This window comes from Pinus tabuliformis, chromosome X (assembly GCF_031772625.1).
Source record: "Pinus tabuliformis cultivar Carrire ecotype Pingquan chromosome X, CPIR1, whole genome shotgun sequence".
Taxonomy (NCBI): Eukaryota; Viridiplantae; Streptophyta; class Pinopsida; order Pinales; family Pinaceae; genus Pinus; species Pinus tabuliformis.
Genome location: NC_142308.1, coordinates 116024519 through 116048238, shown reverse-complemented (window position 1 = coordinate 116048238; position 23720 = coordinate 116024519). Strand labels below are relative to the sequence as shown.

The 23720-nt window shown below is 38.5% G+C and overlaps 2 protein-coding genes across 2 annotated transcripts; both read left to right on the top strand.

Moving 5' to 3' along the window:
* The first annotated feature begins 486 nt into the window (after window positions 1–486).
* Window positions 487–1113, top strand: LOC149138702 (uncharacterized). The gene has a single exon (XM_089450468.1). The coding sequence runs from the start codon at window positions 487–489 to the stop codon at window positions 1111–1113; it is 627 nt and encodes a 208-aa protein (XP_089306594.1).
* Window positions 1114–1212: 99 nt separating this feature from the next.
* On the top strand, window positions 1213–5259 carry LOC149138701 (uncharacterized). Its single transcript, XM_089450467.1, has 3 exons — window positions 1213–1830; window positions 1966–3579; window positions 4087–5259. Exons 1-3 carry the CDS (start codon window positions 1213–1215, stop codon window positions 5257–5259), a joined length of 3405 nt encoding a protein of 1134 aa, XP_089306593.1.
* Window positions 5260–23720: the final 18461 nt, after the last annotated feature.

Sequence of the window (23720 nt, the reverse complement as noted above, 5' to 3'; positions counted from 1 at the left end):
CCACTACTATCATTTTACAATCCAATGCCATCGTTTGTGCATAAGAATCATATTTGATCTATAGAGGTTACAAGTGGAAACTTTAAAGTTAAATATGTCCATTCTTCCATATTTTTGTATATATCTTTGTAAAAATAATTCAAAATAACATAGCTATTAAAAGCTTACACATTATGTAGGAGGTCGAAAAAAGGAGGCGATGAGCGCTAGGGTTTGCGATAGCAGGCAACGGTGACAGAGGTGCAGACAGGTATTGACAGAGGTTAGAGCGCGCAGACCTGCTGGGACAGTGAATCCCAGATTGCAGGCACGGGTTGGTTTAGACGTTCTCAACGGCTAAAGAGATTCTAAACATCTGATATCGCCCTGAGCGAAATGGGAGAGCCAAGGGGGGGGGGAGAGATCCCCTCCTTCAAAAATGTGGTAATAGGAGAGACAAGCACGGGAGGGGAGCAGCACACTGAGAGGGAAAATCATGCCCCAGTAATGGGCAACCTGTGGCAGAAAAGAATGAGAGGGAAATGCCTACCTAGGGCTCAGAAACAGCCAAGGTATGTTGTTCCCCACAACAAATTGGAGGAATATAACTGTTACATGAGAGACCATGCCCTAATATGTAGATTCGTTGGGTATTGGCCTTCTGAGCGGGAACTCTACAGATGGATTGATCAGAGATGGAGACCTAAGGGGCAGGTAGATCTCAAGCTTGGAGCTCAAGGTTTCTTCACAGCAATCTTTTCCAATCTGGAGGACAAGAACAGGATCTTTGAGGAGGGTCCATATTTCTTGAACAATGCTGGCCTGTTCATGAAATATTGGGAAGAGAGATACAACCCCGAAAAGGAAAAAATGCTTGATGCACCAGTCTGGGTCAGATTGTTTGGGCTTCCTGATGAGTTCTGGGACCCTGAAATTTTGGAGGGAATAGGCAACACGATTGGGAGTTTTGTCAAAATTGCAGAGGCTACGAAAAGAGGTAAATATAATGCTTATGCGAGAATCTGTGTTTACATAAATCTGGCAAATCCCCTCCCGGAAAATGTTGAGGTTGAGTATCATGATGAAATCTGGAAGCAGCCAATTGATTACGAACACATCCCTTTCCGATGCTGAATCTGTCATGAGTATGGCCACTTATACAGGCAATGCCCACTGAATAAAGAGGAAGAGAGCAAGAAAAGTCAAGCGGATCAACAAAGAACCACTGGGAGAATGGAGGATCTGGAGAGAGGATTTCAGCAGGTAGTCAGGAAGAGGAGACAGAATAAAGAGGGACCAAAGACCCAACCTCAAAAGCAACCCAGTCAAACAAGAAATCAGAACAAATTTCAGGTACTGCAGAGCGAAGATGAAGAATATGAAGTAAACCTGGAAGATGATGAGGATCCGGAAAATACCCCAATGGAAATAGCTGGAGAGGAGAAAGAAAAAGGAACAACTATAAGCAAAACCAATAGAGAAAAATCGGAGGAGAAGTCAACAGAAACAGAACTGGCATCTCAGATGGAAGTGGAAAACCCGCTTGAAAATGAAGCAGAAGAAGAGAAAATCATGAGACGGCTACTTCAGGAATGGAAGTATTTGGATAGCAGGTTCATACCTGAAAAACAAAAACAGCTGTATAAGGAAGTTTTCCAGAAATACAAAGAGAAAAAAGGAGAGCCCCCGGATAAACCAGCAATGTTAGAAAGTGAGCAGGGGAATGAAGATAAAGGAATGGGCAGCTCTGGCAAAAACAGCAGAAAAAGAGGCCGGAAAACAATGAGTGAAACGATCCAGACGGTGGGAGAAATATTGATAAACTCAGGTAAGGTGATACCTCTGTCGGAGGTATTCTTCCCCTCATACAAAAAGTTTTAAATGATAGTTATCAGTTGGAATATTAGGGGTTTGAACAGTAGAGGTAAACAAAGGTATATGAAGGATAAGTTGAAAAAAGAGAAACCTAGTATTCTGATCTTACAGGAAACAAAGATTTTGGTTCAGCAGCTTGAAGAAATAATAGAAAAAAGTAGATTACCATATCAAGTGATTGGGCAAGATGCAATAGGCTTTGCAGGAGGAATTGCAGTTTTGTGGAACCCAAATGAAATCATCATAGATAACTGGGCCAGTATGAGTGGAATCCTTTCTGGGCTGGGGAGGATAGTAGGAACCAAGCAACAGGTGGTTATTTCAGGGGTTTATGGTCCTCCTACCCCTGGGAAAAAGGAGCAGTTCATCCACAGTCTCAAATCAGTCCGTAAACTTTACCCTGAAGCTGCTTGGATTATTGGTGGAGATTTCAACTTGATTAGATCCTTGGAAGAGAAAAAAGGAGGGATTAGGAGGAGGGATCACCTCATGGACAGTTTTAATGAGATGATAGAGGAGCTCAGGCTTGTGGATATCCAGACCATTAATGGGACATACACGTGGAACAACAGAAGGGGAGGAAAAAACCAAATTGCATCTAGATTGGATAGATTTTTAGTTTCTGAAGCCATCATGAACAAAGATGTTTTTGTGGAGGCCAAGATCATTCCATCTCTGGGATCTGACCACTGGCCGATCCGATTAGAGGTTGATATCAAGAGGATTCAGGGGAAAAGGCCTTTCCGATTTGAAGCCTTCTGGTTAAGGGACCCAGAGTTCATCAAGAAAGTTGAGAATTGGTGGAAACAAAGTACTAGTCAGGGCAGATGTAGAATGCACACGTTCCAGCTAAAGTTGAAAGAGCTGAAAGGCAAAATAAAAAAATGGAACAAGGAGGAATTTGGCAACATTCTGGAGGATAAACAAAATCTAGAAGGGGAAATGGCAGATCTTCAACAGAAGATAATTTTGGAAGGAAGAACGGAGGAAAGCATCAACAAGGAAGGGGTAATCCTTGGTAGACTGGAAGAGAGACGAAAGAAAGAGGAGATCCTATGGCGCCAAAAATCTAGGATAAAGTGGCTTAGGGAGGGGGAAAGAAACACTAAATTCTTCCACCAGGCGATGGTCAAGCACAGGCAGGGAAACAAGATCCTATCGATCAAGGACAAAAACGGGGAAAGAGTGGTAGAGCAGAACGAAATTGAACAAGTCTTGATGGATCACCACAGGGAGATATTAACAGAACCTCAAATTGATAGAACGGGAGCCATACAGGAGATTTGCTCAGCTATCCCCAGCCTGGTCACTGAGGACCAAAATAAAGCGCTTATGAGGGCCGTGACCCTAGAAGAGTTGGAGGAAGTTGTGAAGACAATGAAGAAAGGGACAGCTCCTGGGCCGGACGGCTTCACAGTGGACTTTTACCAGGCAGGCTGGCACTTCTTGGGTCGAGAGATTCTGGATCTTGTGGAAGAATCAAGAATAAATCAAAAGGTATGGCCAGCTCTTAATTCTACCTTTTATGCTCTTATTCCTAAGGGAGACAACCTAGAAGAGGCTAGTGGCTTCAGACCTATAGCACTTTGTAATGTCATTTACAAAATGATCACTTCCCTGATTGCCAAAAGATTAAAACCCCTTTTGGATAATTTAATCTCGGCTGAACAAACGGGTTTTGTGGAAGGCAGGCAGATTCTTGATGGTCTTGTTGTAACTCAGGAGGTTATCCACTCCTTAAAAGTTAAAAAACAAAAAGGAATGATGATAAAATTAGATTTATCCAAAGCATATGATAGACTAAACTGGAAGTATTTAGTCCTAGAAAGATTTGGTTTTCACCAAAGATGGATTGCATGGATCCACAACCTGATCTCCACTCCTCACTTCTCTATCTTGGTTAATGGAAGCCCTTCAAAAACTTTTAACGCCTCTAGAGGGATTCGACAAGGAGATCCTTTGTCCCCATTTTTATTTATTCTTGCTGCTGAAGGACTAGGGCGATTCATCAAACAAGAAAGAGCAGCAAATAGAATCAAAGGACTGCAAATTTGGGGAAGCAACTTGCCCCTGACTCATCAACAATTTGTTGATGACATTATGTTGTTTGGGGAACCAACGGTAAGAGAAGTCCAACATCTAAGGAGAATCCTTGATCTTTTTACAGAGGCCTCTGGGTTAGAAATCAATAAAGATAAATCCTGCATCTTCATCTTCAACACAATGGAACAGGTTAAGTCCCATCTAATCAGAATTTTAGGATTCAAAAGGGGGGAATTGCCTACCAAATATCTGGGTAATATTCTAGACTTCACTTCTAAAAAGCTGAAAAACTGGCAAGGGGTTCTGGATAAACTTAACAACAAGGTTGCAAATTGGGCCTTCAGAGTTCTGAACATTGCTGGCAGAGTTGTTCTTGCCAAGTCGGTCCTTCAGGCTATCCCTATCTACCCATTATCGATTATGGCTGCCCCAGCAGGGGTATGTGCAAAAATCAGGGAAATCATAAGGAAATTCATATGGAGTGGATTTGATAAAAAGAAAAAATGGGCTCTGGTCTCGTGGAACCAGCTCATCGAAAGAAAAGAGAAAGGAGGTTTGGGTTTAAGAGACCCGGAAATTCTAAACAAGGTCCTGGGAGCCAAGCTGTGGTGGAGATGGCTCAGTGGTGGAAATGATCTATGGAAATCTATTTGGAGGACTAAATACAGAATGCCAAACTCTCCGGTAGATATCTTAAGGCAACAGGAAATCCCCAGAGGCTCCACTATTTGGGAATTAGCCTCTCAAAACAGAGATCTTATTGACAAACACACTTTCTGGGAAATCCGGGGAGGCTCAGAGGCCAACTTCTGGGAAGATAGTTGGCAACAACGAGAAAGACTGAACAGCATTCAAAACCTCCTCCAGGTCCGTGATAGAATTGCAGGTAACAAAACGAGGGTAAAGGATTATTGGAAGGTAAATGACTTGTCGGAGGGATGGAGAGTCTGGGAGGAACCGACAGCATGGGATCGGGAACTTAACTCAGATCTCCAAGATCTTTACCGGAAAGAAATGGGATCAAGGAAACTCAGAGTTCGTCATGGGAAAGACATCCTCCGGTGGGGGAACTCAATGAAGGGGACATTTACAACCAAAGAGGCTTATTTTCTAATGGAGTCTCAAAACGGAGGTGACAGGAATTGGGAATGGAAAACAATATGGGAAGGAAACTGGTGGCCAAAGGTGTCCATTTTTGTTTGGCTAGCCACAAAAAACAAAATTCTGACCTGGGATCGTATCCGAAAGAAGGGATTCAACGGCCCTTCACGATGTTACCTGTGCAACAATGATGATGAGACTAGAGATCATTTGTTGATCCGATGTCCTTATGCAGAGAAACTCTGGATGATTACCAAATGACTGTTCAATAAATCAGGAATTAACATCAGAGAATTTAATGATGTAGTTTTCCAGTGGAACAAGGAAACCTTTCAATGCAGGGTTGTCCAGAGGGCTTGGAATCTGATATCTACCTTTATTCTTTGGATAGTCTGGAAGGAGCGAAATAGGAGGATATTTCAGAATTCGGCTAAAGATCCAGAAGTAATTTGGGAGCAGGTGGTTGAGAGTACGCAGGAGACTATCCTAGTCGATAAGTGGGAGAGTGATGACTGGAAGACTACCCCAGACGAACAAGAAATCCTAAACAAACTAAATTTAAAACTAGAGATGGTTCACTTTAAATGTTCGGCCAGCCATGATATGAGAACTCAGAGCCCAGAGAAGTTCACTTACCCGAGAGATCAATTTGTTAAACTTAACTTCGACGGGGCCTCGAAGGGCAACCCGGGTGAAGCTGGCTTTGGGGGGATTTTCAGAGACAACAATAATCAAGTAAGGTGGATCTATGCAGAATGGGGGGGACAGATGACCAATAACGAGGCCGAGTTTTGGGCCCTGCATCAAGGATTACGAATTGCCATCAGGAATGGCTATACCAATCTGGAAATTACAGGGGACTCGAAGATTGCTGTGGACATGCTGAGGAGGCTCAATAATGGGCAGGGTTGGGAGAAAGTAACCAAAAGCTGGCGGACTGCAGGCATTGTTCAAGAAATTGCAGGCTTGATTAAACGCATCGATTACAGAATCATCAGCCATGTTCGTCGAAAAGGGAATCAGGTAGCGGATTGGTTGGCTAATTGGGGCTGCAGTGGACGTGGCAGCTCAATTGACAGCCAGTGGAGAGCCGTGGAAGGAAACCGGGAGTGGAAGGAGTTGGCGGACCTAATTAAGGTTGATCATGATCACGCCACAAATGACAATGCACGGACCAGTGAGTTGGATTAACAGGGCGTCGTGGAGACCCCGTTGTAAGAATATGGTGCAATCGGGATTCGTTAAAATCATCATAGCAGGCAGCAGGATGAAGGATCAGGATTTTGGTGACAGTACAGCGGTGGCGGAAGGAGCGGTTAGGCATAAGTACACACAACGAAAGATTATTAATGTCCGAACTATGAATGGCGATGGTGGCGGTTCGCCTGACTTCACATCAGAGGGAATGAATAATGATAAGATGGTTGGGAGGAGTGGTTCACCGGAGAGTGACCGGCGGCATTCGAAAACCGGTCATTGCTGTTTCTCCGAGGCAAGGAATCTGCTATATAATCAAAGAGGGTCGATTATGAGGGCATTGAGCGAGCTCATAATCTGGGTAAGAGTTGAGGGTTCCATTGAACGGCATAAGAGAACAACGACCAGTCTTGGCAATCAGAGAACGAGGAGTATCAGACCCTCGGGCATTATGGAAACCAGACAGAAACTGAGGCAAGCAACGGAACATCAAGGTGTAGGGGAGGAGAATAGTAATCGAAAGGGCAAAAATCTTATGCAGAAGGAACCTCCATTCACAGTGTGGGAGGTAGAGGATGACTCGGAAGAAGACGTGACCCCGGGCGCAGTAAAGGATCGTGGGTGCCACCATGAGCACCTGGCTGAGGAAGGAAACGAGCAGGTGAAGGCGGACCATTCTGGTTCTCAGGACATGAAGATTCGTCGCTACTGTTTGAAGAAGCGCAGCACTACACCTGACAAGGAAAAGGACTGGGATGGCAAGAGAGTCAAAGGCCGGAAGGGGCATGAGAAAGAGAAAGGGGAGACTTCCAGGCGTGGTCAGGGGAAAAACAGAAAACCGAAGGAGACGGTTAACCACCGCGTTCGAAGGGCCGAGCAGGCTTTCCTCCGTTACTCCAACCAGGCAGTGCGCAAGGTCATACAACGGCTTGAAGAGGAAGCGCTTCAGGAACAATCCGACGAGGAAATGGAAGATTGGACTTTTCTCCTCCATGACCCGGGACAAACCAGAGGGCGTATGTCCTTATTTAAACAGTCCCTTCACATCTACTGGGTGATGAAGGGGATTATGGCTAAGGCGTTGACACAAGTGGCGAAAGAAATGGTTAATTTAGCTAAGGGGGATCCAGACATTCCCCGCGAACTGAGCTTCCTTCGTATAGCCATGATGAAACAGGAGGAGGCCATGATGAAACAGGAGGAGAAACTAGATGCTATCCAGCAAATGCTGATTCGGGACCAGCCAGAACGTGCGGAAGCAGCGAACCAACAACCTGAGGGAGACAATGACTGATACGAGATATGTTTAGAACTTGCAAAATTTTTTTTGGTTATTGCTTTGTATTTGTCAAAGATAGGAAAAAGCATGTAATACAGAGCAGTAGTTTTAGCAATAGTTTTAGTAAGTTACAGGATTGCACAGTTTATCTAGCAAAGACTATCAGACTGTGGACCTACTTTTTTTGGGCTGCTATTAAGAACTATAGGTGGAACTATGTCCCGGTTTCCCCTAGAGGGCGGGCAGAAACTGTTTTATGAATGCTGTAATGTTCTGATTGATCAAGATATAGAATGAGCACCATCTTAGCTTACAAAAAAAAAAAAAAGCTTACACATTATGTAGCTAGTTTTTTATTATGTAGTTGAATCATAAGTTGTTGTAGTTGTAGACATGACTTAGCAAAAGACAATACAAGAGGACAAAAAAAAGAAAATAAAAGTAGCCCCATCTATTGAAGACAACTAGAAGCCATCCACTTCATTGTAGAGGCTTAGTCAACCCTATTGTCAAATTGTGGTATAGCACCAATGGAAAAGCATGCAATTGGAAGTGGAGTTCTTGTGGTCCAAATAATGGATTGGATCACGAGAACCAATTTTAAATATTACAAGGATTTGCATGAGAAATTCAATTGTACTATCATGAATTTCTCATCTATGTATTAATCAAGTAGATCCGTGTAATCTAAAGTGATTACAGTGTTCTAAAACTTTGTGGTAATATTCTCAATTGTTATTGTCATAAATTGTATAAATACCCATGGATCCTATGATGGGAAACAAGTTGGTTGTATGAAAACATTCTGAAGTAATATAAACATTATCACCAATCCTTTAATTCTTGTGTGGTATGAGCTATTTATCAATTCATAAGTTATAGTGGTATCTACAATGATTTAGAGTACTGGTTTACTTCTTGCACATGTGACCAAGCTAGGAAGGCCCCCCTATGTCAATGAAGCACAATTCCCTCTTTTCATTTTCTTAAACAGTTTCATTTCATTTTAGAACGAGCTTATTTATTTGTAGACAAACATTTGTAGACCAAGAGACAATTCATTAGACAAGTGATCGCTTAACTTTATTGTTCATAATTTAAATTAGTTACATTCAACATGATTGATTCAATAGAATTTGAGTTTCGATCATTAAAACTTGAATTTTCTTGTCTACCCATATAGTGAGGGCTAATCATATAGATTTTTCAATTGAATAGAAGTTATTATTTGCAGTCATATATATATTTTAAGTTTGTAGAACTATTCATAATAATTGTCTACATGGTATGAGAATCTAGAAGTGTTTTATAACCATGACTATATTGGAATAGTTAATTTGTTAATGTTTTTCATATACTAGAAGTTTATTTTCAAGTCAAGTTTAGCAACCAAAGCCTAGGATATTGTAATGTCCCTGTTTTCAGACATTGGGAAAGGAGAGTATCTCATTAGCATGGCTTACAAATTAAAATTAATTACGGGATATGAGAGAATTAATTAATTAAAAAGTGACTAAAGAAAAGAGAAATATTATAAGTCACTTTAATAAAATAATAAAAGACCCATGGTATTCGGATGACCTGTGGTATTTTTATAGTCCATGACTATCAAAGGAGATGAGAGCTCACTCCTTAAGCATGCATTGTGATTATTGCTTTGTTGTTGTTGAGTTGAGCTCTTGGAGCTTGTCTGCGTGAGAGCCCACATTTTTTAGAGAGTTAGTTTTGTTGGTCAATATTCCACCCTAGCTGATCTAGTGAGGAGGGGTTTCGGTATTAAGAGATATACCCTAGCCACTCAAAGAGGATAGATCAAATAAAATATCGTCACTAGGATTAATGTGTGGATTGCGAGCATAGGTTAATCAAATATCTCACGAGGGAATAATATTGCAGGAGATATTATCATTCATTCATATATTTTGCTAGTGTTTGTAACAGGTTCTCAGAACCATATTTAATATAATGAGGTTGGGATGTTTTGCATGTGTCTCTGCTTTATTTTGAGTCACTGCATTTATAGGTTTTCATATTTCCAAATTTACTTGTGCCAATAATTCATTTTGTTTTAAATTAAAAGTTTATGGTGTGAGTTTTATTAAGAAAATTTATCAAAAATTTTGCTAACTTATTTTATGGGATATTACAGTGGTATCAAAGTTGTTTTCCCTGCTATTCTAAAGGGTTTATTTGAAAAATATTTATGAACCAACAAGACAAATTGTTTGCAAAAGTAATTCAGAAAATTGAAGATGTGAGCAAAAAATTTGAAAATTATAGTAGAAATTCACTTTAATATTTTAATAGGAAAATTGAAGAATATCACATGAATTATGCAAGAATGGTGGATCAAATCAAAGCATGGGCATTACCAATGGTGGAGAAATGGAAAATAAATTATAGATATGAAGTCTACAAAGAAACAACTCAATACCAAAAAACATCAATTTAAGTGAGCCCAAAGGAAATAATTATTCAAATAAAATTATAGAAGAAGAAATTGCCAAGAGTGATATGCCTTGCTAGGGAATGGAGGTTTGTGGCTACATTGGGAAACATAACAGTAATGGAAACATTATTTTAGAATTTTCAATTGCATCTATTGAAGAGAAGTATGGGGCAGATAAAAAAAAAGGTGGCCCAATGTTTCCAACCACAAATGATTATGCATCATTTTATTTGATGATCAAAATCAAAATCCCTCCTCTCCATTACTTAATATCACAACTGCAATTTTTGATCGGGGGAAGAGAAATGACAAGTTGTCAAATTTACCACATGTTGGTTTCAGTTGTGTACATAAAATATATATGGGAGCATTCTACAGTCATATTTGTTATCTTGGTATTGATATGCAGATTGTGTATCATATGTTACAAGGGTTCTCTATGCTTATTTGGGACCAAGGGATGCAATTTGGATTTCTTGGGACAAGAAACCTCGGGAAGGGAGGATTGTAATGCCCCTTTTCGAGAACAAAAGAAAATATAAAACAAATTTAATGATTTAATTTCATATTAAAGATGACAATGAGTTATTAAATTAAAAATGGCATTATAAGTGAATTTTATTTAATTAAGAAAAAATAACTTATAAAGTCGCTTTATTATTAAAAAGGTGACTCGTGGTATTTCAGCGACCCATAGTATTTCAAGAGTGGAAAAATTATAAAAAGGAAGATGGGAGCTGATTTGCAATATGAATGAGTACTAATATTTGGTTAATAATTGTGAGTGCTTTCGTGGCTTAAGGTGGGAGGGATAAACCATCATTGTATTTTTCGATTTTGGTGTTGCTGAAATACACACCCTAGTTGGTAGTTGTTGGTTTCAGTGTCGAAAGACATGTTGGGGATAATACTGAGGGGGGGGGGGGTCAATCAGTATTTAAAAATCGATAACTTTTTCATTTCCATAATTAGATCTATATACGCTACTTCAGTGAAGGGAACTCGCGTGTGCACACAATTGTTCTTAAGGCAACTAACGTATATCCAGTGAACTTATGATTCAGTTAATTGATCATATGTTGATATTTAATCAGTGCATCAATACTTTATTAAACATTAAATAGTAAACATGTGTAGTATAATAGAGTAAACCATCACACATAAGCAACACACATGAACACCAAGATTTATGGTGGAAACTCAATGTGGGAGAAAAACCACTTGCTGTTGTTGTCTGTGTCTTCTTTTTAATATAAATAATAAGTTGTTTACAATCTTGTACTGGTGCAGACTCATACCAGTATGTAGGCACCCACCCGCAGAAGGCTACAACCTTCTCTCATTCTCCAACATCTACTGGAAGGGAGCTACAACCCCCTAGCTCTTGTACTAGCCGATATGTTTACCAGTATGTAGGCGTTGGCCTACCATATTCACTCATTCTCTAGTTGCTACTCGAAGGGAGTTCCAACCCCCTCATCTGATCACCAACCACTACTGGTAGGAAACTTCAACTTCCTCATTGAAGGCTCCAACCCTCAATATCCTCCAAGGATCAAATTTCATAAATTTTCAAATTGGATACTCCTAGTACACAACAACACAATATGAAGTCCACATTTCATCAAATTTTCCTACCCGACCCATCAGTAACATTGAATCTTAAAATAAATCACCACTGCAATACATCCAAAAAATACATCTGCATCAACTAATCATTGAAACCCAATCATCAATCCCTGAATCTGTTATCACTCAGGTTTTCCCAAAAGTTGTAAAAAAGGGAAAGGAGGCCGAGGTAACCACAGACCAATATTTTAGATACAGAATCTAGCCAATCTGTATCCAGAGTGGGCTCTCTCTTTATGATTTACCTTTGTTTTAAAGGTATTAGGCTAGTTATGAAGTTCAAGGGTTTGTTTGAGTTTGGGTGGTGAGATTCAATAGAGCAGAGAGGTAAGACAGAGTAGTTCAGTCCATTGGGCTAATGGAGTCCAAGAAGATGGCTTTTTGGATTTGGTTTCTTAACAGAGGATGGTTTCATAGAGCAAGGTGGTCAAACAAGGAACAAATAAAGACTTGAAATAGATGGAATGGGCTCAAATTGGGTGAAGGGAAATTAAGGATCCTTCAACTGATTTAAAGAGGGAAATTGGATGATTACTGATAAGGAGCAGTTAAGTATTCTTTAACAAATAATCAACGTGAAAGAATTAGGAAACATGAGCAATTAAGATTTCACTGCTTATCCTAATTCTGAAGAAAACACAGAGAACAATAATGACTTGAAAACAAAGTGCAATCAAGCATATTTTGAAATTAAATCTTTTCTTTATCATTCAGATTGTGAAACACAGATGATGTAATAAACTAAGAAAACTTTAAAACTCAAGATATAGAGGACTTATTGATCCAATGGTTGATTCAAGAAGTCTGTGACAAGTCTCCTGCTTCAATTCTTCATCCAGTAGGCCATGCAACAGTTGATTCCAACAACTCTTAATTCCAAAAAATCAATATTACAGCAAAGTTTAGGAATCCACACCCAATACTCCAATGGAGGGGGTATTTATGCAACAAATTATAAAACAAATATCTCATAACAGAGTGAGATAATATCTAGGATGAATAAAAATAGTTTACAAGACATAGAAACAACTAGCCTTCAAAATAGGGAAAAGATGAACTGATGTTGTGCTGGTCCTGTTTTTGTTGAATGTGCTGGAGGCAGACCCTAGGATTCGACTTGCAACTATCTTCTTCAGTTACTCTGTGTTGGCTGCCCTGTCTTTAGTGATACTCTTCAACCCTGATCTGATACACTTTGTCTGTTTACCCTGTTCATCTCTATCCATCATGTTTTGGTAAAGCAAAACTGCTAACGTGTCTTCTCACCACCTTTCTATGGTAATTCATGCTTCTGAATTTTCCTCAAGTGTGAGGAGAAATCTCCCTGTATCTCTTTTTATTTCTCTCTTCTGCAAGCTTGGAAGTCCCTCAGTGTTGGTTCAAACTGTGTTAAAGAGGAAGACCGCACAATGCAGGTTGAATGGCAGGCTACAGAGCTCGCGATATTGTCTTTCTAGTCAGGAGGCGTTTGAGAAACTGGAGCAGGATGTTGCTTGCATAAGAGCACGATATGCAACAATTATAGTAAAAATGAAATTTTATCGGTTTTATTTGAAAAAACGAAAGTTTGGAAGGATTTTTGGATTTCATTGGGTGGATGACGTCAGCAGAAGGTGGATGACATGGTGGGTGATGTGGCGGATGACGTCAGTGGATGATGTGGCAGATGACATCAGCAGACTAGACCTGACATCAGCAGAAGGCGGTTAATAGTTTTGCTCGCACCGCTTTTGGGGTCAGGTGGTACTGGACGAAGGGCGAGCGAGCATATCGGATGGGCGACGCGTGGCAGAGGTACGGGCGGAAAACCACCAGTGATCGCGAGTTAACACGTGGTTAAAAGGTGGTCACGATATCAATGTAGACCATAGGATGTGAAGGCGAAGATCGGATGGCAGACGGGCAGGGAACATGGCAGAGAGTTAAGCAGCGGGGCCGACACAATAAACAATGTTTTAATTATTTCGGGCGCAATTCTATTGGTCAGGGTAATGGTTAGGGACGATTATTAATTAACCCGGACGGTTAATTAACTCCAAGATTACGCGGCGGGGAAAGGTTATTAATGAATTTATAATAAATCCGTTAATTCCCGTTAAACAGTGCTATGATTATGGTCGTAATCGATCGGGGGCGGGAAATGTATTATATCGGGATTTTTAAATATATTTATATAATACAGGAATAGGTAAATTTTTATCCAGGATTTATATAATAAAAGTTAGAGTTAATATGAAAATGAATCGAAATGAAAAGTGCCAAGTTTTATGTTAAAATTTTTTACATTAAAACTTAGGCTAAAGGGAAAAATGGGTTTATATGAGAAATGCTTGCCATTTTCCTAAGTAAAATAGGGTTTTACTTAGGCAATCTTTATGAAATGGAATGAGTGGTTTATGAGTGATATTAAGAACAGATCTTAATATTTTAGGGGGAATTAGTGAATGATTAGGGAAAAATATGAAGGGGAGTTAGTTATTCAACCTTGCCTCGCCTGAGTTGCACGAAGTATAATGTCTGCCATTGCACTAGTGATAGAGATAAAGATTAACATTTTTAGAGATATAATCTATCACAAGTATCATTCTGCAACACCATCTACCTACCCTGCCTACTTTGTGTTGGCATTATGGCACAGGTTTGGAGCTATGGCACAGGTGTTGTCCTTGATGGCAACTCACTCTAGTGACAGATCTCAGTTCAGGCTCTCAGAATGAAAGAAAAGATATATACGCAGGTTCATGTAGACGAAGACGTGTATATATGCGGGTTAGACATTTCAAAGGCGCGTATGCGTATACATGCACTTTCACACAAGGAAAAGTGCATACATGTTGGAGAACTTACTTTTTGTCCGTGGTATTTAGTCCTTGGTAATTGAACCTATGGTTTTGGGCCATGGTATCTCGTCAGAAGTGTTGATTCCAAGTATTGGGTCCATGGTATTGTTTTGTTATGGTTTTGGACCGTGGTATTGTGGAAGGCCTAAGACTATAAAAGAGGAAGGAGATCATTTGGCAAAGGATGATCTAAATTATTAAATATCTGATAAAGTGCTAGATCTGAAATATTGGTGAGTGGGTTGTGGTGCAGATCTGGATTTGAATGAAGGAGGAACCTAAGCGCAAAGAGAAGGATAAGTTCTATTGATGGGTCATAATCTTAAGGCTTGAATAATAGTATCTTTGTATGATTTTGATCCGTTATATGTGGCGCATGCTTGATCTATAAATCTGGTAATCTGGGTTAATTAATGTCTGATTATTTGAAAGAGTGAATTATCCTTTATAGATCTGTACGTAGGTTCAGTGAAGTGAATACGCGTATACATGCTGGTTCTGTGAATAAAAACAGCGTATACGCAGGTTGGTCCAAACACAGAAGCGTATGCACACAGGTTTCTAGTTATTGAAGTAGCGTACATCTGTTGAGTTGTGTTCTAGTTGCTTCTGTTTGTTGCTGCAGTATTCTGGGTTCAGAATTTGGTGTGTGGTTACTGTTACTGTGTTCTAGGTACAGCTGTCAGAGAAGTGTCTACTTGATTCAGTTCTAATTGGTGAAAAAGGAGATTGTTTGATATAGAAATTCTTGATGTTTGATTGATGTTCATGGATCCAGTCTGAAAATTTATGAAACGTGGTCCCTGGAAGAAAGATAAGGTTGTAACCTTCTGTAGGTCAGCACCTATGTACTAGTATCTTGGCTAGTGCAAGAGCTAAGGGGGTTGTAGCTCCCTTCCAGGAGAAGCTGGAGAATGAGAGAGGGTTGTAGCTCTCTGTAGGTTGCAGCCTGCGTACTGGTAAAGGACTGCACCAGTACAAAATAATTGTAAAAAAAGTTTCTAATTAAAAGGAAGATAGAGACGAATTGCAGCAGGTGGTTTTCACCCACATTGGGTTTCCACCTTATATCTTGTGTTCTTGTGTGTGATTTTCTTCTGCTCTGTTTCACTGTTTCTGGTTACTGTTTATTTGATTCTGATACACAGATTAATGATCAACATTTGTAATATAAAGTAAATTATAAGTTTGCATAGTATACGTGGGTTTTCTTATACGTAGTTGCATATATATGCGGTTTTCACTAACTGAAGCAGCGTATATGATCTGGATTTGAAAAATGAAATAATTGACTTGATAATACTGATTCACCCCCCCTCTCAGTATTATTTCCAACACTTTGGCCTAGCATTTTTTCTTCTTTATTTGGGTGCACTTAGACTGGCAAATCCTTATCAACTTTCATTTTCTTTCATGGTAAGCCTACCTAAGTCTACACTTATTACATCCAAGGGCTTAGATTTAACTTTTGAGCTCCTTTTATTTACTCTACCTATCTACTTATTTGTCAAGATTAAAAAGTTTGGTCAGATTTTATTCTCTATCTCTAAAATAGAAAATTCAAATATGAACTAGCCAAGATTAAGCTATTTGGCCATTCATCAATTGTAGCATAAATTAACAAGTTGCACACAATGCTTATTGCAAAAAATGAAAAAGTAGTGGCATTTTGTACTTTCACACTTTCCTAGTATATTTTTGTTTGGGGTTCTTTTCTTTCACTTTTTTGACCATTTTATTCTTTTTACCCTTTGATTTTTGTTTTATGGTATACCCTCTTTACATTTTTTGAAATTTTTGATAATATGGATACCTTTGCAACAAGGAAAGGAATGAACATATTACAGAGCTCAACAAGTGAATCATGAAATATGACACCTATTGGTATAGGAGTATAACAGTGGCTCCACTCGGGGATGGATTTCCCTGGTGGAAAGTCAAGAACAGCAAGTCAAATGGCCTTCTGAATAACTTTTACTGTGCTCTGAAATCTCCTTCAGCTGATTGTTTTATTGTATGTATGACAGTACACTTGTGAAGCTTAGGGCCTTCTCTTTGAACTTCAACTACAGCAAGTTACTATCCAATCCAAACTTTGACATTATCAAGGATATAGTATGTACATGTTAGAGTCAGAATACATTAAAAAAATGGATCAAAGTAATGTTTCAGCATTCGACCATTCACTGGTCCTTCTTCTGTTTCTGTACCATCCAGGCTTTTCAGAAAGTAAGCATTGTTCCCTTGCAGTGCCTGGATGATAAATGGCCCTTTCCACTGGAAGTCAAACTTCCCATGTTTTCCTTTGTCTTCTCTCCTGGAATCCCATCTTAGAACTTTGTCTCCAAGGTAGAAGTCTTCTGCTTTGGTCCTTTTATCAAATATTTTCTTGAGTTTTTCTTGTAACACTTGGGATCTTTGGTGCACTTCTTCTCTGGTCTGCTACAAATGGATAGTATGATTTATTCTCCTTCAATGTCATTGGGTTCCACTTGAGCTTCTTGCAGTAATTTCATTATAGGAACTCCTAAAGATGAAGGAAATCAGCCTCCATGCCATAAACTAACTCATAAGGGCTAGTTCCAATAGATCTCTTTGTAGTAAGTATGTCTGCCCCTAGTGTTCTTGTGCCAGTTTTTCTTGTTCTCTTTCAACAATTTCTTAATAATATTAATAAGGCTTTTATTGGAAGATTTAGCTAGACCATTACCTTGACGGTAATAGGTTGTGGAATGGCCTAAAGTGATATGGTACTTGTTACAAAAATTTATCATTTTCTTGGATTTGAAGGCAGTAGCATTATCAGTTATGATCTTTTCAGGACAACCAAATCTATATCGTATGTTGGTTTCTAAGAATCCTATAATCACTGTATCATTGGCTTGTTTAGAAGGAATGGCTTCTATCCATTTGGTGAAATAGTTTGTGGCAGTGAGGATCCATTTATGTTGGCTAGAAGAGGGAGGATGGATTTCTCCAATGAAGTCCAAACCCCATTGTTGAAAGGGCTTTTCAGTGGAAATTGGTCTCAAGGGTAAGGGTAACAGTTTCCTTTTGCCTTCAAAAATTTGGCATTTATGGCAAGCAGTGACAAATTTCTTTACATCAGCGAACAAGGTTGGCCAGTATAATCTATCCCTTAGGATTTTGTCTGCAGTTGATTTCCAGTAAAGGTGTCCACCGTAGTGCCCTGCATGAAATTCTTTGAGAACCTTGTCAGCTTATTGTTTTATTAAACAATTCAATAGAATACCTTCATGATTTTTCCAAAAGAGAGCATTATCTAAAATACAGAATTTTGAAGCTTTCATCTTTAAAAACCTTTTCTTTGTTCTGGATAACCCTGGAGGAGCCTGCAAGTTTAATAATATATGAGTTATATCAGCATACCAAGGTGATTCTAAGAAGGCCTGGCTGATTTGTGGAGTCGCCATCTCCTGTTCATTATCCAGTTCATTAATATCCAGGGCTTGAAATTTTGTTTCAGTCACGAGTTTAGCCAATCCCTATCCTTTTATAAGCTTTGTAGGTTTTATCTCAATATCATACTCCAATATATTAGCTATCCATTTAACTCGTTTTCCTTCAATTCCATCCTGAGTCAAGATGTCTTTGACAACAACATTTGGTACATAGGCTATTACATGGGAGTACAATATATAGACTCTGAAGTCTTTAATAGCTTTCATAAGTGCAAAAGCCTGTTTTTCCATGATTTTGTAATTTAGAGGTGCATCTCTAATTGCTTTACTAAAAAAGGCTATGGGTTTTTCACATCCTTGATCATATTTTTGCACTAAAACAACTACTATATGTGTTTTGGTGCAAATGAAAAAATTATGAAGTCTCTATTGAACTTTGGACTTGTAAGGACTGGTGTTCTGGTCAAAGCCAATTTAATTTCTTCAAATGCTTGTTTGGCTTCTACTGTCCATTTAACCTTTGAATCCTTCTTTAACATATTGTTCAACAATCTAATTAATTCAGCCAAATTAGATATGAATCTTCTTAAAAAGTTAATCTTTCCTAGGAAAGCTTGAAGTTCTTTGACATTTCTGGGGTGGGGTATTTGCAGAATAGCTTTTATTCTAGCATGATCAATTTTGATGCCATCTTTGGAGATGATATGGCCTAACAGTTTGCCTTCTTCTAGACCAAAAAAAGATTTTTTAGGATTTAACAAAATACCATACTTTCTGCATTTTAAAAACACTTGTTTGAGATGATCTAAATGTTGCTGATCTGATTTGGAAAATAGAGTAAGGTCATCTAGATATATAACCAGAAAATCATGAATTTCTTTTGCAAAAGCTATGTCCATTGCTCGTTGAAAGGTTGCCCCTGCAATTTTAAGTTCGAATGGCATTTTAACATATTTGAATGTACCCCATGGTGTTGTAAATGCAGTCTTTTCTTGGTCATCAGGATGAACCAGAATCTGATTATAACCTGAAAACCCACCCAAAAGTGAAATCCTAGAAGCATCTAATACCCTTTGTAAAATATGATCCATCTTAGGTAAAGGGTAATTATCTTTCAAAGAAACCTTGTTTACATTTCTTAAGTCAACACATAATCTGATTTATCCTATTTTCTTCCTTGCAGGCACTAAATTAGACACCCACTCTGAAAATCTGATTGGAGCAATTATCCCTACATCATGCATTCATTTGATTTCTTTTTCAATTAAAGGAAGCAGTACAGGGTTAATTCTTCTGAGATTTTGTTTGAATGGTTTATGATCTTCCTTGAGGGGTATTGTATGTTGAAATACAGAGGTGTCATAAGATTTCAGGTCTTCATAGCTCCAGGCAAAAACATCTTGGAATTCTTTGATTAGTTCAACATACTTAAGTTTTTTGATTAGGGGGCAAAGACTTGGATAATTTTACCATTTTTGGATTTTCTTCAGTTCCTATGTTATAGTCTTCAATGTCTGCTTTTAGAGGTTCCATCTGGGGTTTCTTTGGAATATCGTTGAAATTAAAGAGATCTTCCAAAGGGGTCAATCCTTTGGGCAAATGATTGTCTTTCAAATTGATAACTTCAGATTCTCCTTCAATAATCTCATCAATGTCTATTTCTTTAAGATCCTGTATTTCCTTTTTGGTAAATTTCGTTGGATGAAGCATTTGAGTTGCATTTTCTGCTGAAATGCCTGTTTCTATCTGATTTGTTGGATCAAACTCACTAACTGTATCTACATCTATGTTAGTGCTAGAAAATTCTTCTTGTAGGGTTAAAAAATTGTTGATCTAATTATCACTGTCAAACACTTGCCAGTTCTTTACATTATCAGGTATGGCTGGCATGTGTCTAATTTCAGTTGTGAATTGATGTTTTGGTTCAAATGGTAATTTACAGGTACTGGCAAACGTTGCTAGGCTATGAGCTTGCAAGTTATGTTTTCTCGGGATTTTGACAAGCTGAGTTTCTAGAAATGTATTGAGGATCTCTATAGTTGTTCCTCTATACTCTCTTAATCTAGGATCATTTGTTAAGAACTTCCCTTTTATCTATTGAATGATTAAATGAGAATCTCCTAGGACTAACACTCTAGTTGCTCCCAATTTCTTGACCAGTTTAAGACCTAGCAATAGAGCTTCATATTCGGCCATATTATTAGTGCATCTAAAGTTTAATCTGTAGGCATGGCCTTCAGCATGATTGTTTTCAAGATTGTGTACCCAGGCTCCTGCTTCTGCTCCTGATTTGTTCACAGAACCATCAAATTCTAAGTACCAAAGGATTTCATGTTCATAATTAGTATCCGGAGTTTCAGGGATCTATTTAATAGGGAGATCTGGTTTTTTGGTTTCTTCTGGTTTATCTGATGTTTCATGATTTTTAGAAATTTCTTGGATTCGGACACTAGAATTTTCATTTGCAATTTTTTCTGTTTCATCTGCTAAAACTTTTATTTCATGTGGGGGATCAATTTCAACATTGTAAAGGATAAAATAATCCATATCTGAATGTACTGAGTAGATAGGGAAATTTTGAGGTTTCTCTTGACTACTTACTACATACTTCATTAAGGTTTCTCTGTATAGTTTCTTGGGTTGACCAAACACTGAAATAGTAGCGTAAGACATGTCTAACTGTAGAGATCCTTGAAGCTTTGCACCCCAAGATCTAGACAATAACATGCCATACTTTGGTGGAATATCAGCTACCACTATGTCCATTAAGATGGTTTTGGCAGGATATTGGACTAGTAATACACATAAGTCTTTGATTAAACCCAAACATTTGACCTGACTTGAATCAAAAGAGAAGATGTCCTTATATGGCCTGGTGATGTCAAGGTCTAGTCTCTCCATTACAGATTTAGGCATTAAGTTATGGGAAGCACCAGAATCAAACATGGCATTATGAAGTATTTTATCATGTATGTTCAAACTTACATAGAAAGGAGGAACTTCTCCCTCTACTATTTTTCCATTTACTCCAGGGCCAAATATTAATTCAGGTTGGTCATCAAAAACATTTAAAGAATCTTTGTTCATAGAAATTTTTAGTGATCTGTTGATTTGACTTCTGTAGACATCATGTCTAGCTAATTTTGATAATGGAATAACTATCTTTAGTTTACCTACTTCTGTCTCAAGATTAAAAGGTTTTTCAGTCTGAGTTCTTGTATTTCGGACAATTGGATTTTCTTCATTTCTCTCCTCTTCAGGAGTGGGATTATGGACTGAAGTTGTTTCCAAATCAAGTTCTAGTGGCTCTTCTACTTATCCTTTAGAAGGAATAGAAGTGGAAGGTTGTCTGTTCTTTGGTTGATTATCTAATACATCTTCAACAATTGGGTTATTAGGGTTAGGACCTGTTCTAGAAAGAATATGTACAGGGGGGTATTGATCTTACCTTTGCTAAGCTGCTTGGTATCTTTCCATTTATTGGTTTCAGGGACATCTATTCTTCTGCTCCTAAGATTGTATTGTTTTTGGACTTCATAAATGGCTGTATCATATCCCTCCCTAAAGTCAGATGATTCACCTGATTGAGTTTGGAATTGTTTAAGAATGTGAGCTTCTTGATCCTCTTGGGTCAAGAAAACTTGTTTGTTCATTGTTGAGTCCCATCAAATTAATTTGAGTGTCTTCTGTTGGTTCATCAGAAGTTGAGGCTTTAGCATAATTTTCTTGAAATGGGGGTCTAATATTTTGGTCAGGTCCTATCTTTCCAGTGTTAGGATTTTGGTTCTTCTTGAAATTTGGATTTCTCCCAGTATTGCCTGGTTGACCATCCCAAGGGGATTTTCTCTCGATTGTTTCTACTCTATCTTCAAGTCTATCCATTCCTTTAATAATAGCATCTAATTTTTGTTCAAAGGCAGAAGGTTCTTCTTTGAAAGGTTTCCTTCTTTCAGCTCTGGCTCTAGATCGTTTAGATATCAGGTTGGCCTCAACACTGACAGCTATACTTTGCATCTCTTCTAAGTTTCAAGGAACTCTTTCCCTAAGTTGGTATGCCATATTAGAATCAAATGCATCCAGGAATTTGATCAAGGCCAAATCTGGAGGAGGTTTGAGATTTTGAGGAATAGCATTGTAGACATTATTGAATCTGGTACAGTAATCTTGGACAATTTCTTGTGTGCCTCTTCTTAGGTTTTCATATTCTGATAAAATGTGGAGAGGATATTTTTTATTTTCCCATCTGTTCCAAAAGGTCTGATAAAGAGCTTGTGGTTCATTGATACTGTTTTCGGGGAGGGCTCTAAACCATGTTCTAACATCTCCAGTCAAACTTTGAACAAATACTTTCATTCTAACATCATCAGCATCAACCTCATATATTTAAAAATAGTCGGTCATTTTCTTGGTATGTTGTTGAGCTGTGTAAGTGCCACTACCTTCAAAAGAAGTGATTTTAATTTGATAGTATTGGGGCATAGCCCCTGGATTGGCAGGTAAGTGCAGGGGAGTATATCGGTTTGCCATGGTTGCAGAAATATATGTGACAACTGGAGGAGTAGGGATAACAATGGGAATGTGCGTTGTAGATGGAGGAGTGGGAGGGGTGGTTGATGGTGAACTTGGAGAAGCTTTAGTAATTACAGAAAGGTTTGGTGTTATTTCAGAGGTAAGCTCAAATTGAATGCAGTTCTGCAAATGTCTGTCAAGGTGTGAAGTAACAACTTCAATATGAAAATTTTCAATGAATATTGGATCTTGAACCGTGTGGGTTAACTTAGGTTCTGAAAAGGTCACAAATAAAGAGTTTTCAAAATACTCATCAAAAGGCTCGTCCTGGACAGGATATTGATCTGTATAGAGGCCGAGAACTAGCACAATTTTCGTGGCTCTCTTGTCTTCTAAGAATCCTAGGAATCAGATTTGGATTTTCAAACACAGGTGGGGGATTAGGATCAGGATTTGATCTGGTGTAATGAATCCTTTCTGAAGCCAGGTTTCTAGGTGTATTTTTGGTTTTTTCTTGAAATAGGTTCAAAAATACAACTTTAATAGTCTCTTTAAGAGGTTTTAGATGTGGGAGTTTTGAACATTCTTCAATACTTATTTGAAAAGAGGAATTGAACAAGTATTTGAAACCAACTGTCTAATCTATAAGCTAGACCAGAGATAGACTGAAGTAGCATTCATTTACTTCTGCAATTGCAAAGCAAAAGCATTTCAAAGGCTACCTGGCTAACTTCAGGCTGCGTCTGTAGCTTATACAGAAAACAGTAGTAACAAACAAATTATTCATTTCCCCAGTGGAGACGCCATTGATGTTATCACTCAGGTTTTCCCAAAAGCTATAAGAAAGGGAAAGGAGGCCGAGGTAACCACAGACCAATCTTTTAGATACAGAATCTAGCCAATCTATATCCAAAGAGGGCTCTCTCTTTATGATTTATCTTTTATTTTAAAGGTATTAGGCTAGTTATGAAGTTCAAGGGTTTGTTTGAGTTTGGGTGGTGAGATTCAATAGAGCAGAGAGGTAAGACATAGTAGTTCAGTCCATTGGGCTAATGGAGTCCAAGAAGATGGCTTTCTAGATTTGGTTTCTTAACAGAGGATGGTTTCACAGAGCAAGGTGGTCAAACAGGGAACAAATAAAGACTTGAAATAGATGGAATGGGCTCAAATTGGGTGAAGGGCAGTTAAGGATCCTTCAGCCTATTTAAAGAGGGAAATTTTATGATTACTGATAAGGAGCAATTAATTATTCTTTAACAAATAATCAACGTGAAAGAATTAGGAAATAGGAGCAATTAAGATTTCACTGCTTATCTTAATTCTGAAGAAAACACAGAGAACAATAATGACTCGAAAACAAAGTGCAATCAAGAATATTCTAAAATTAAATCTTTTCT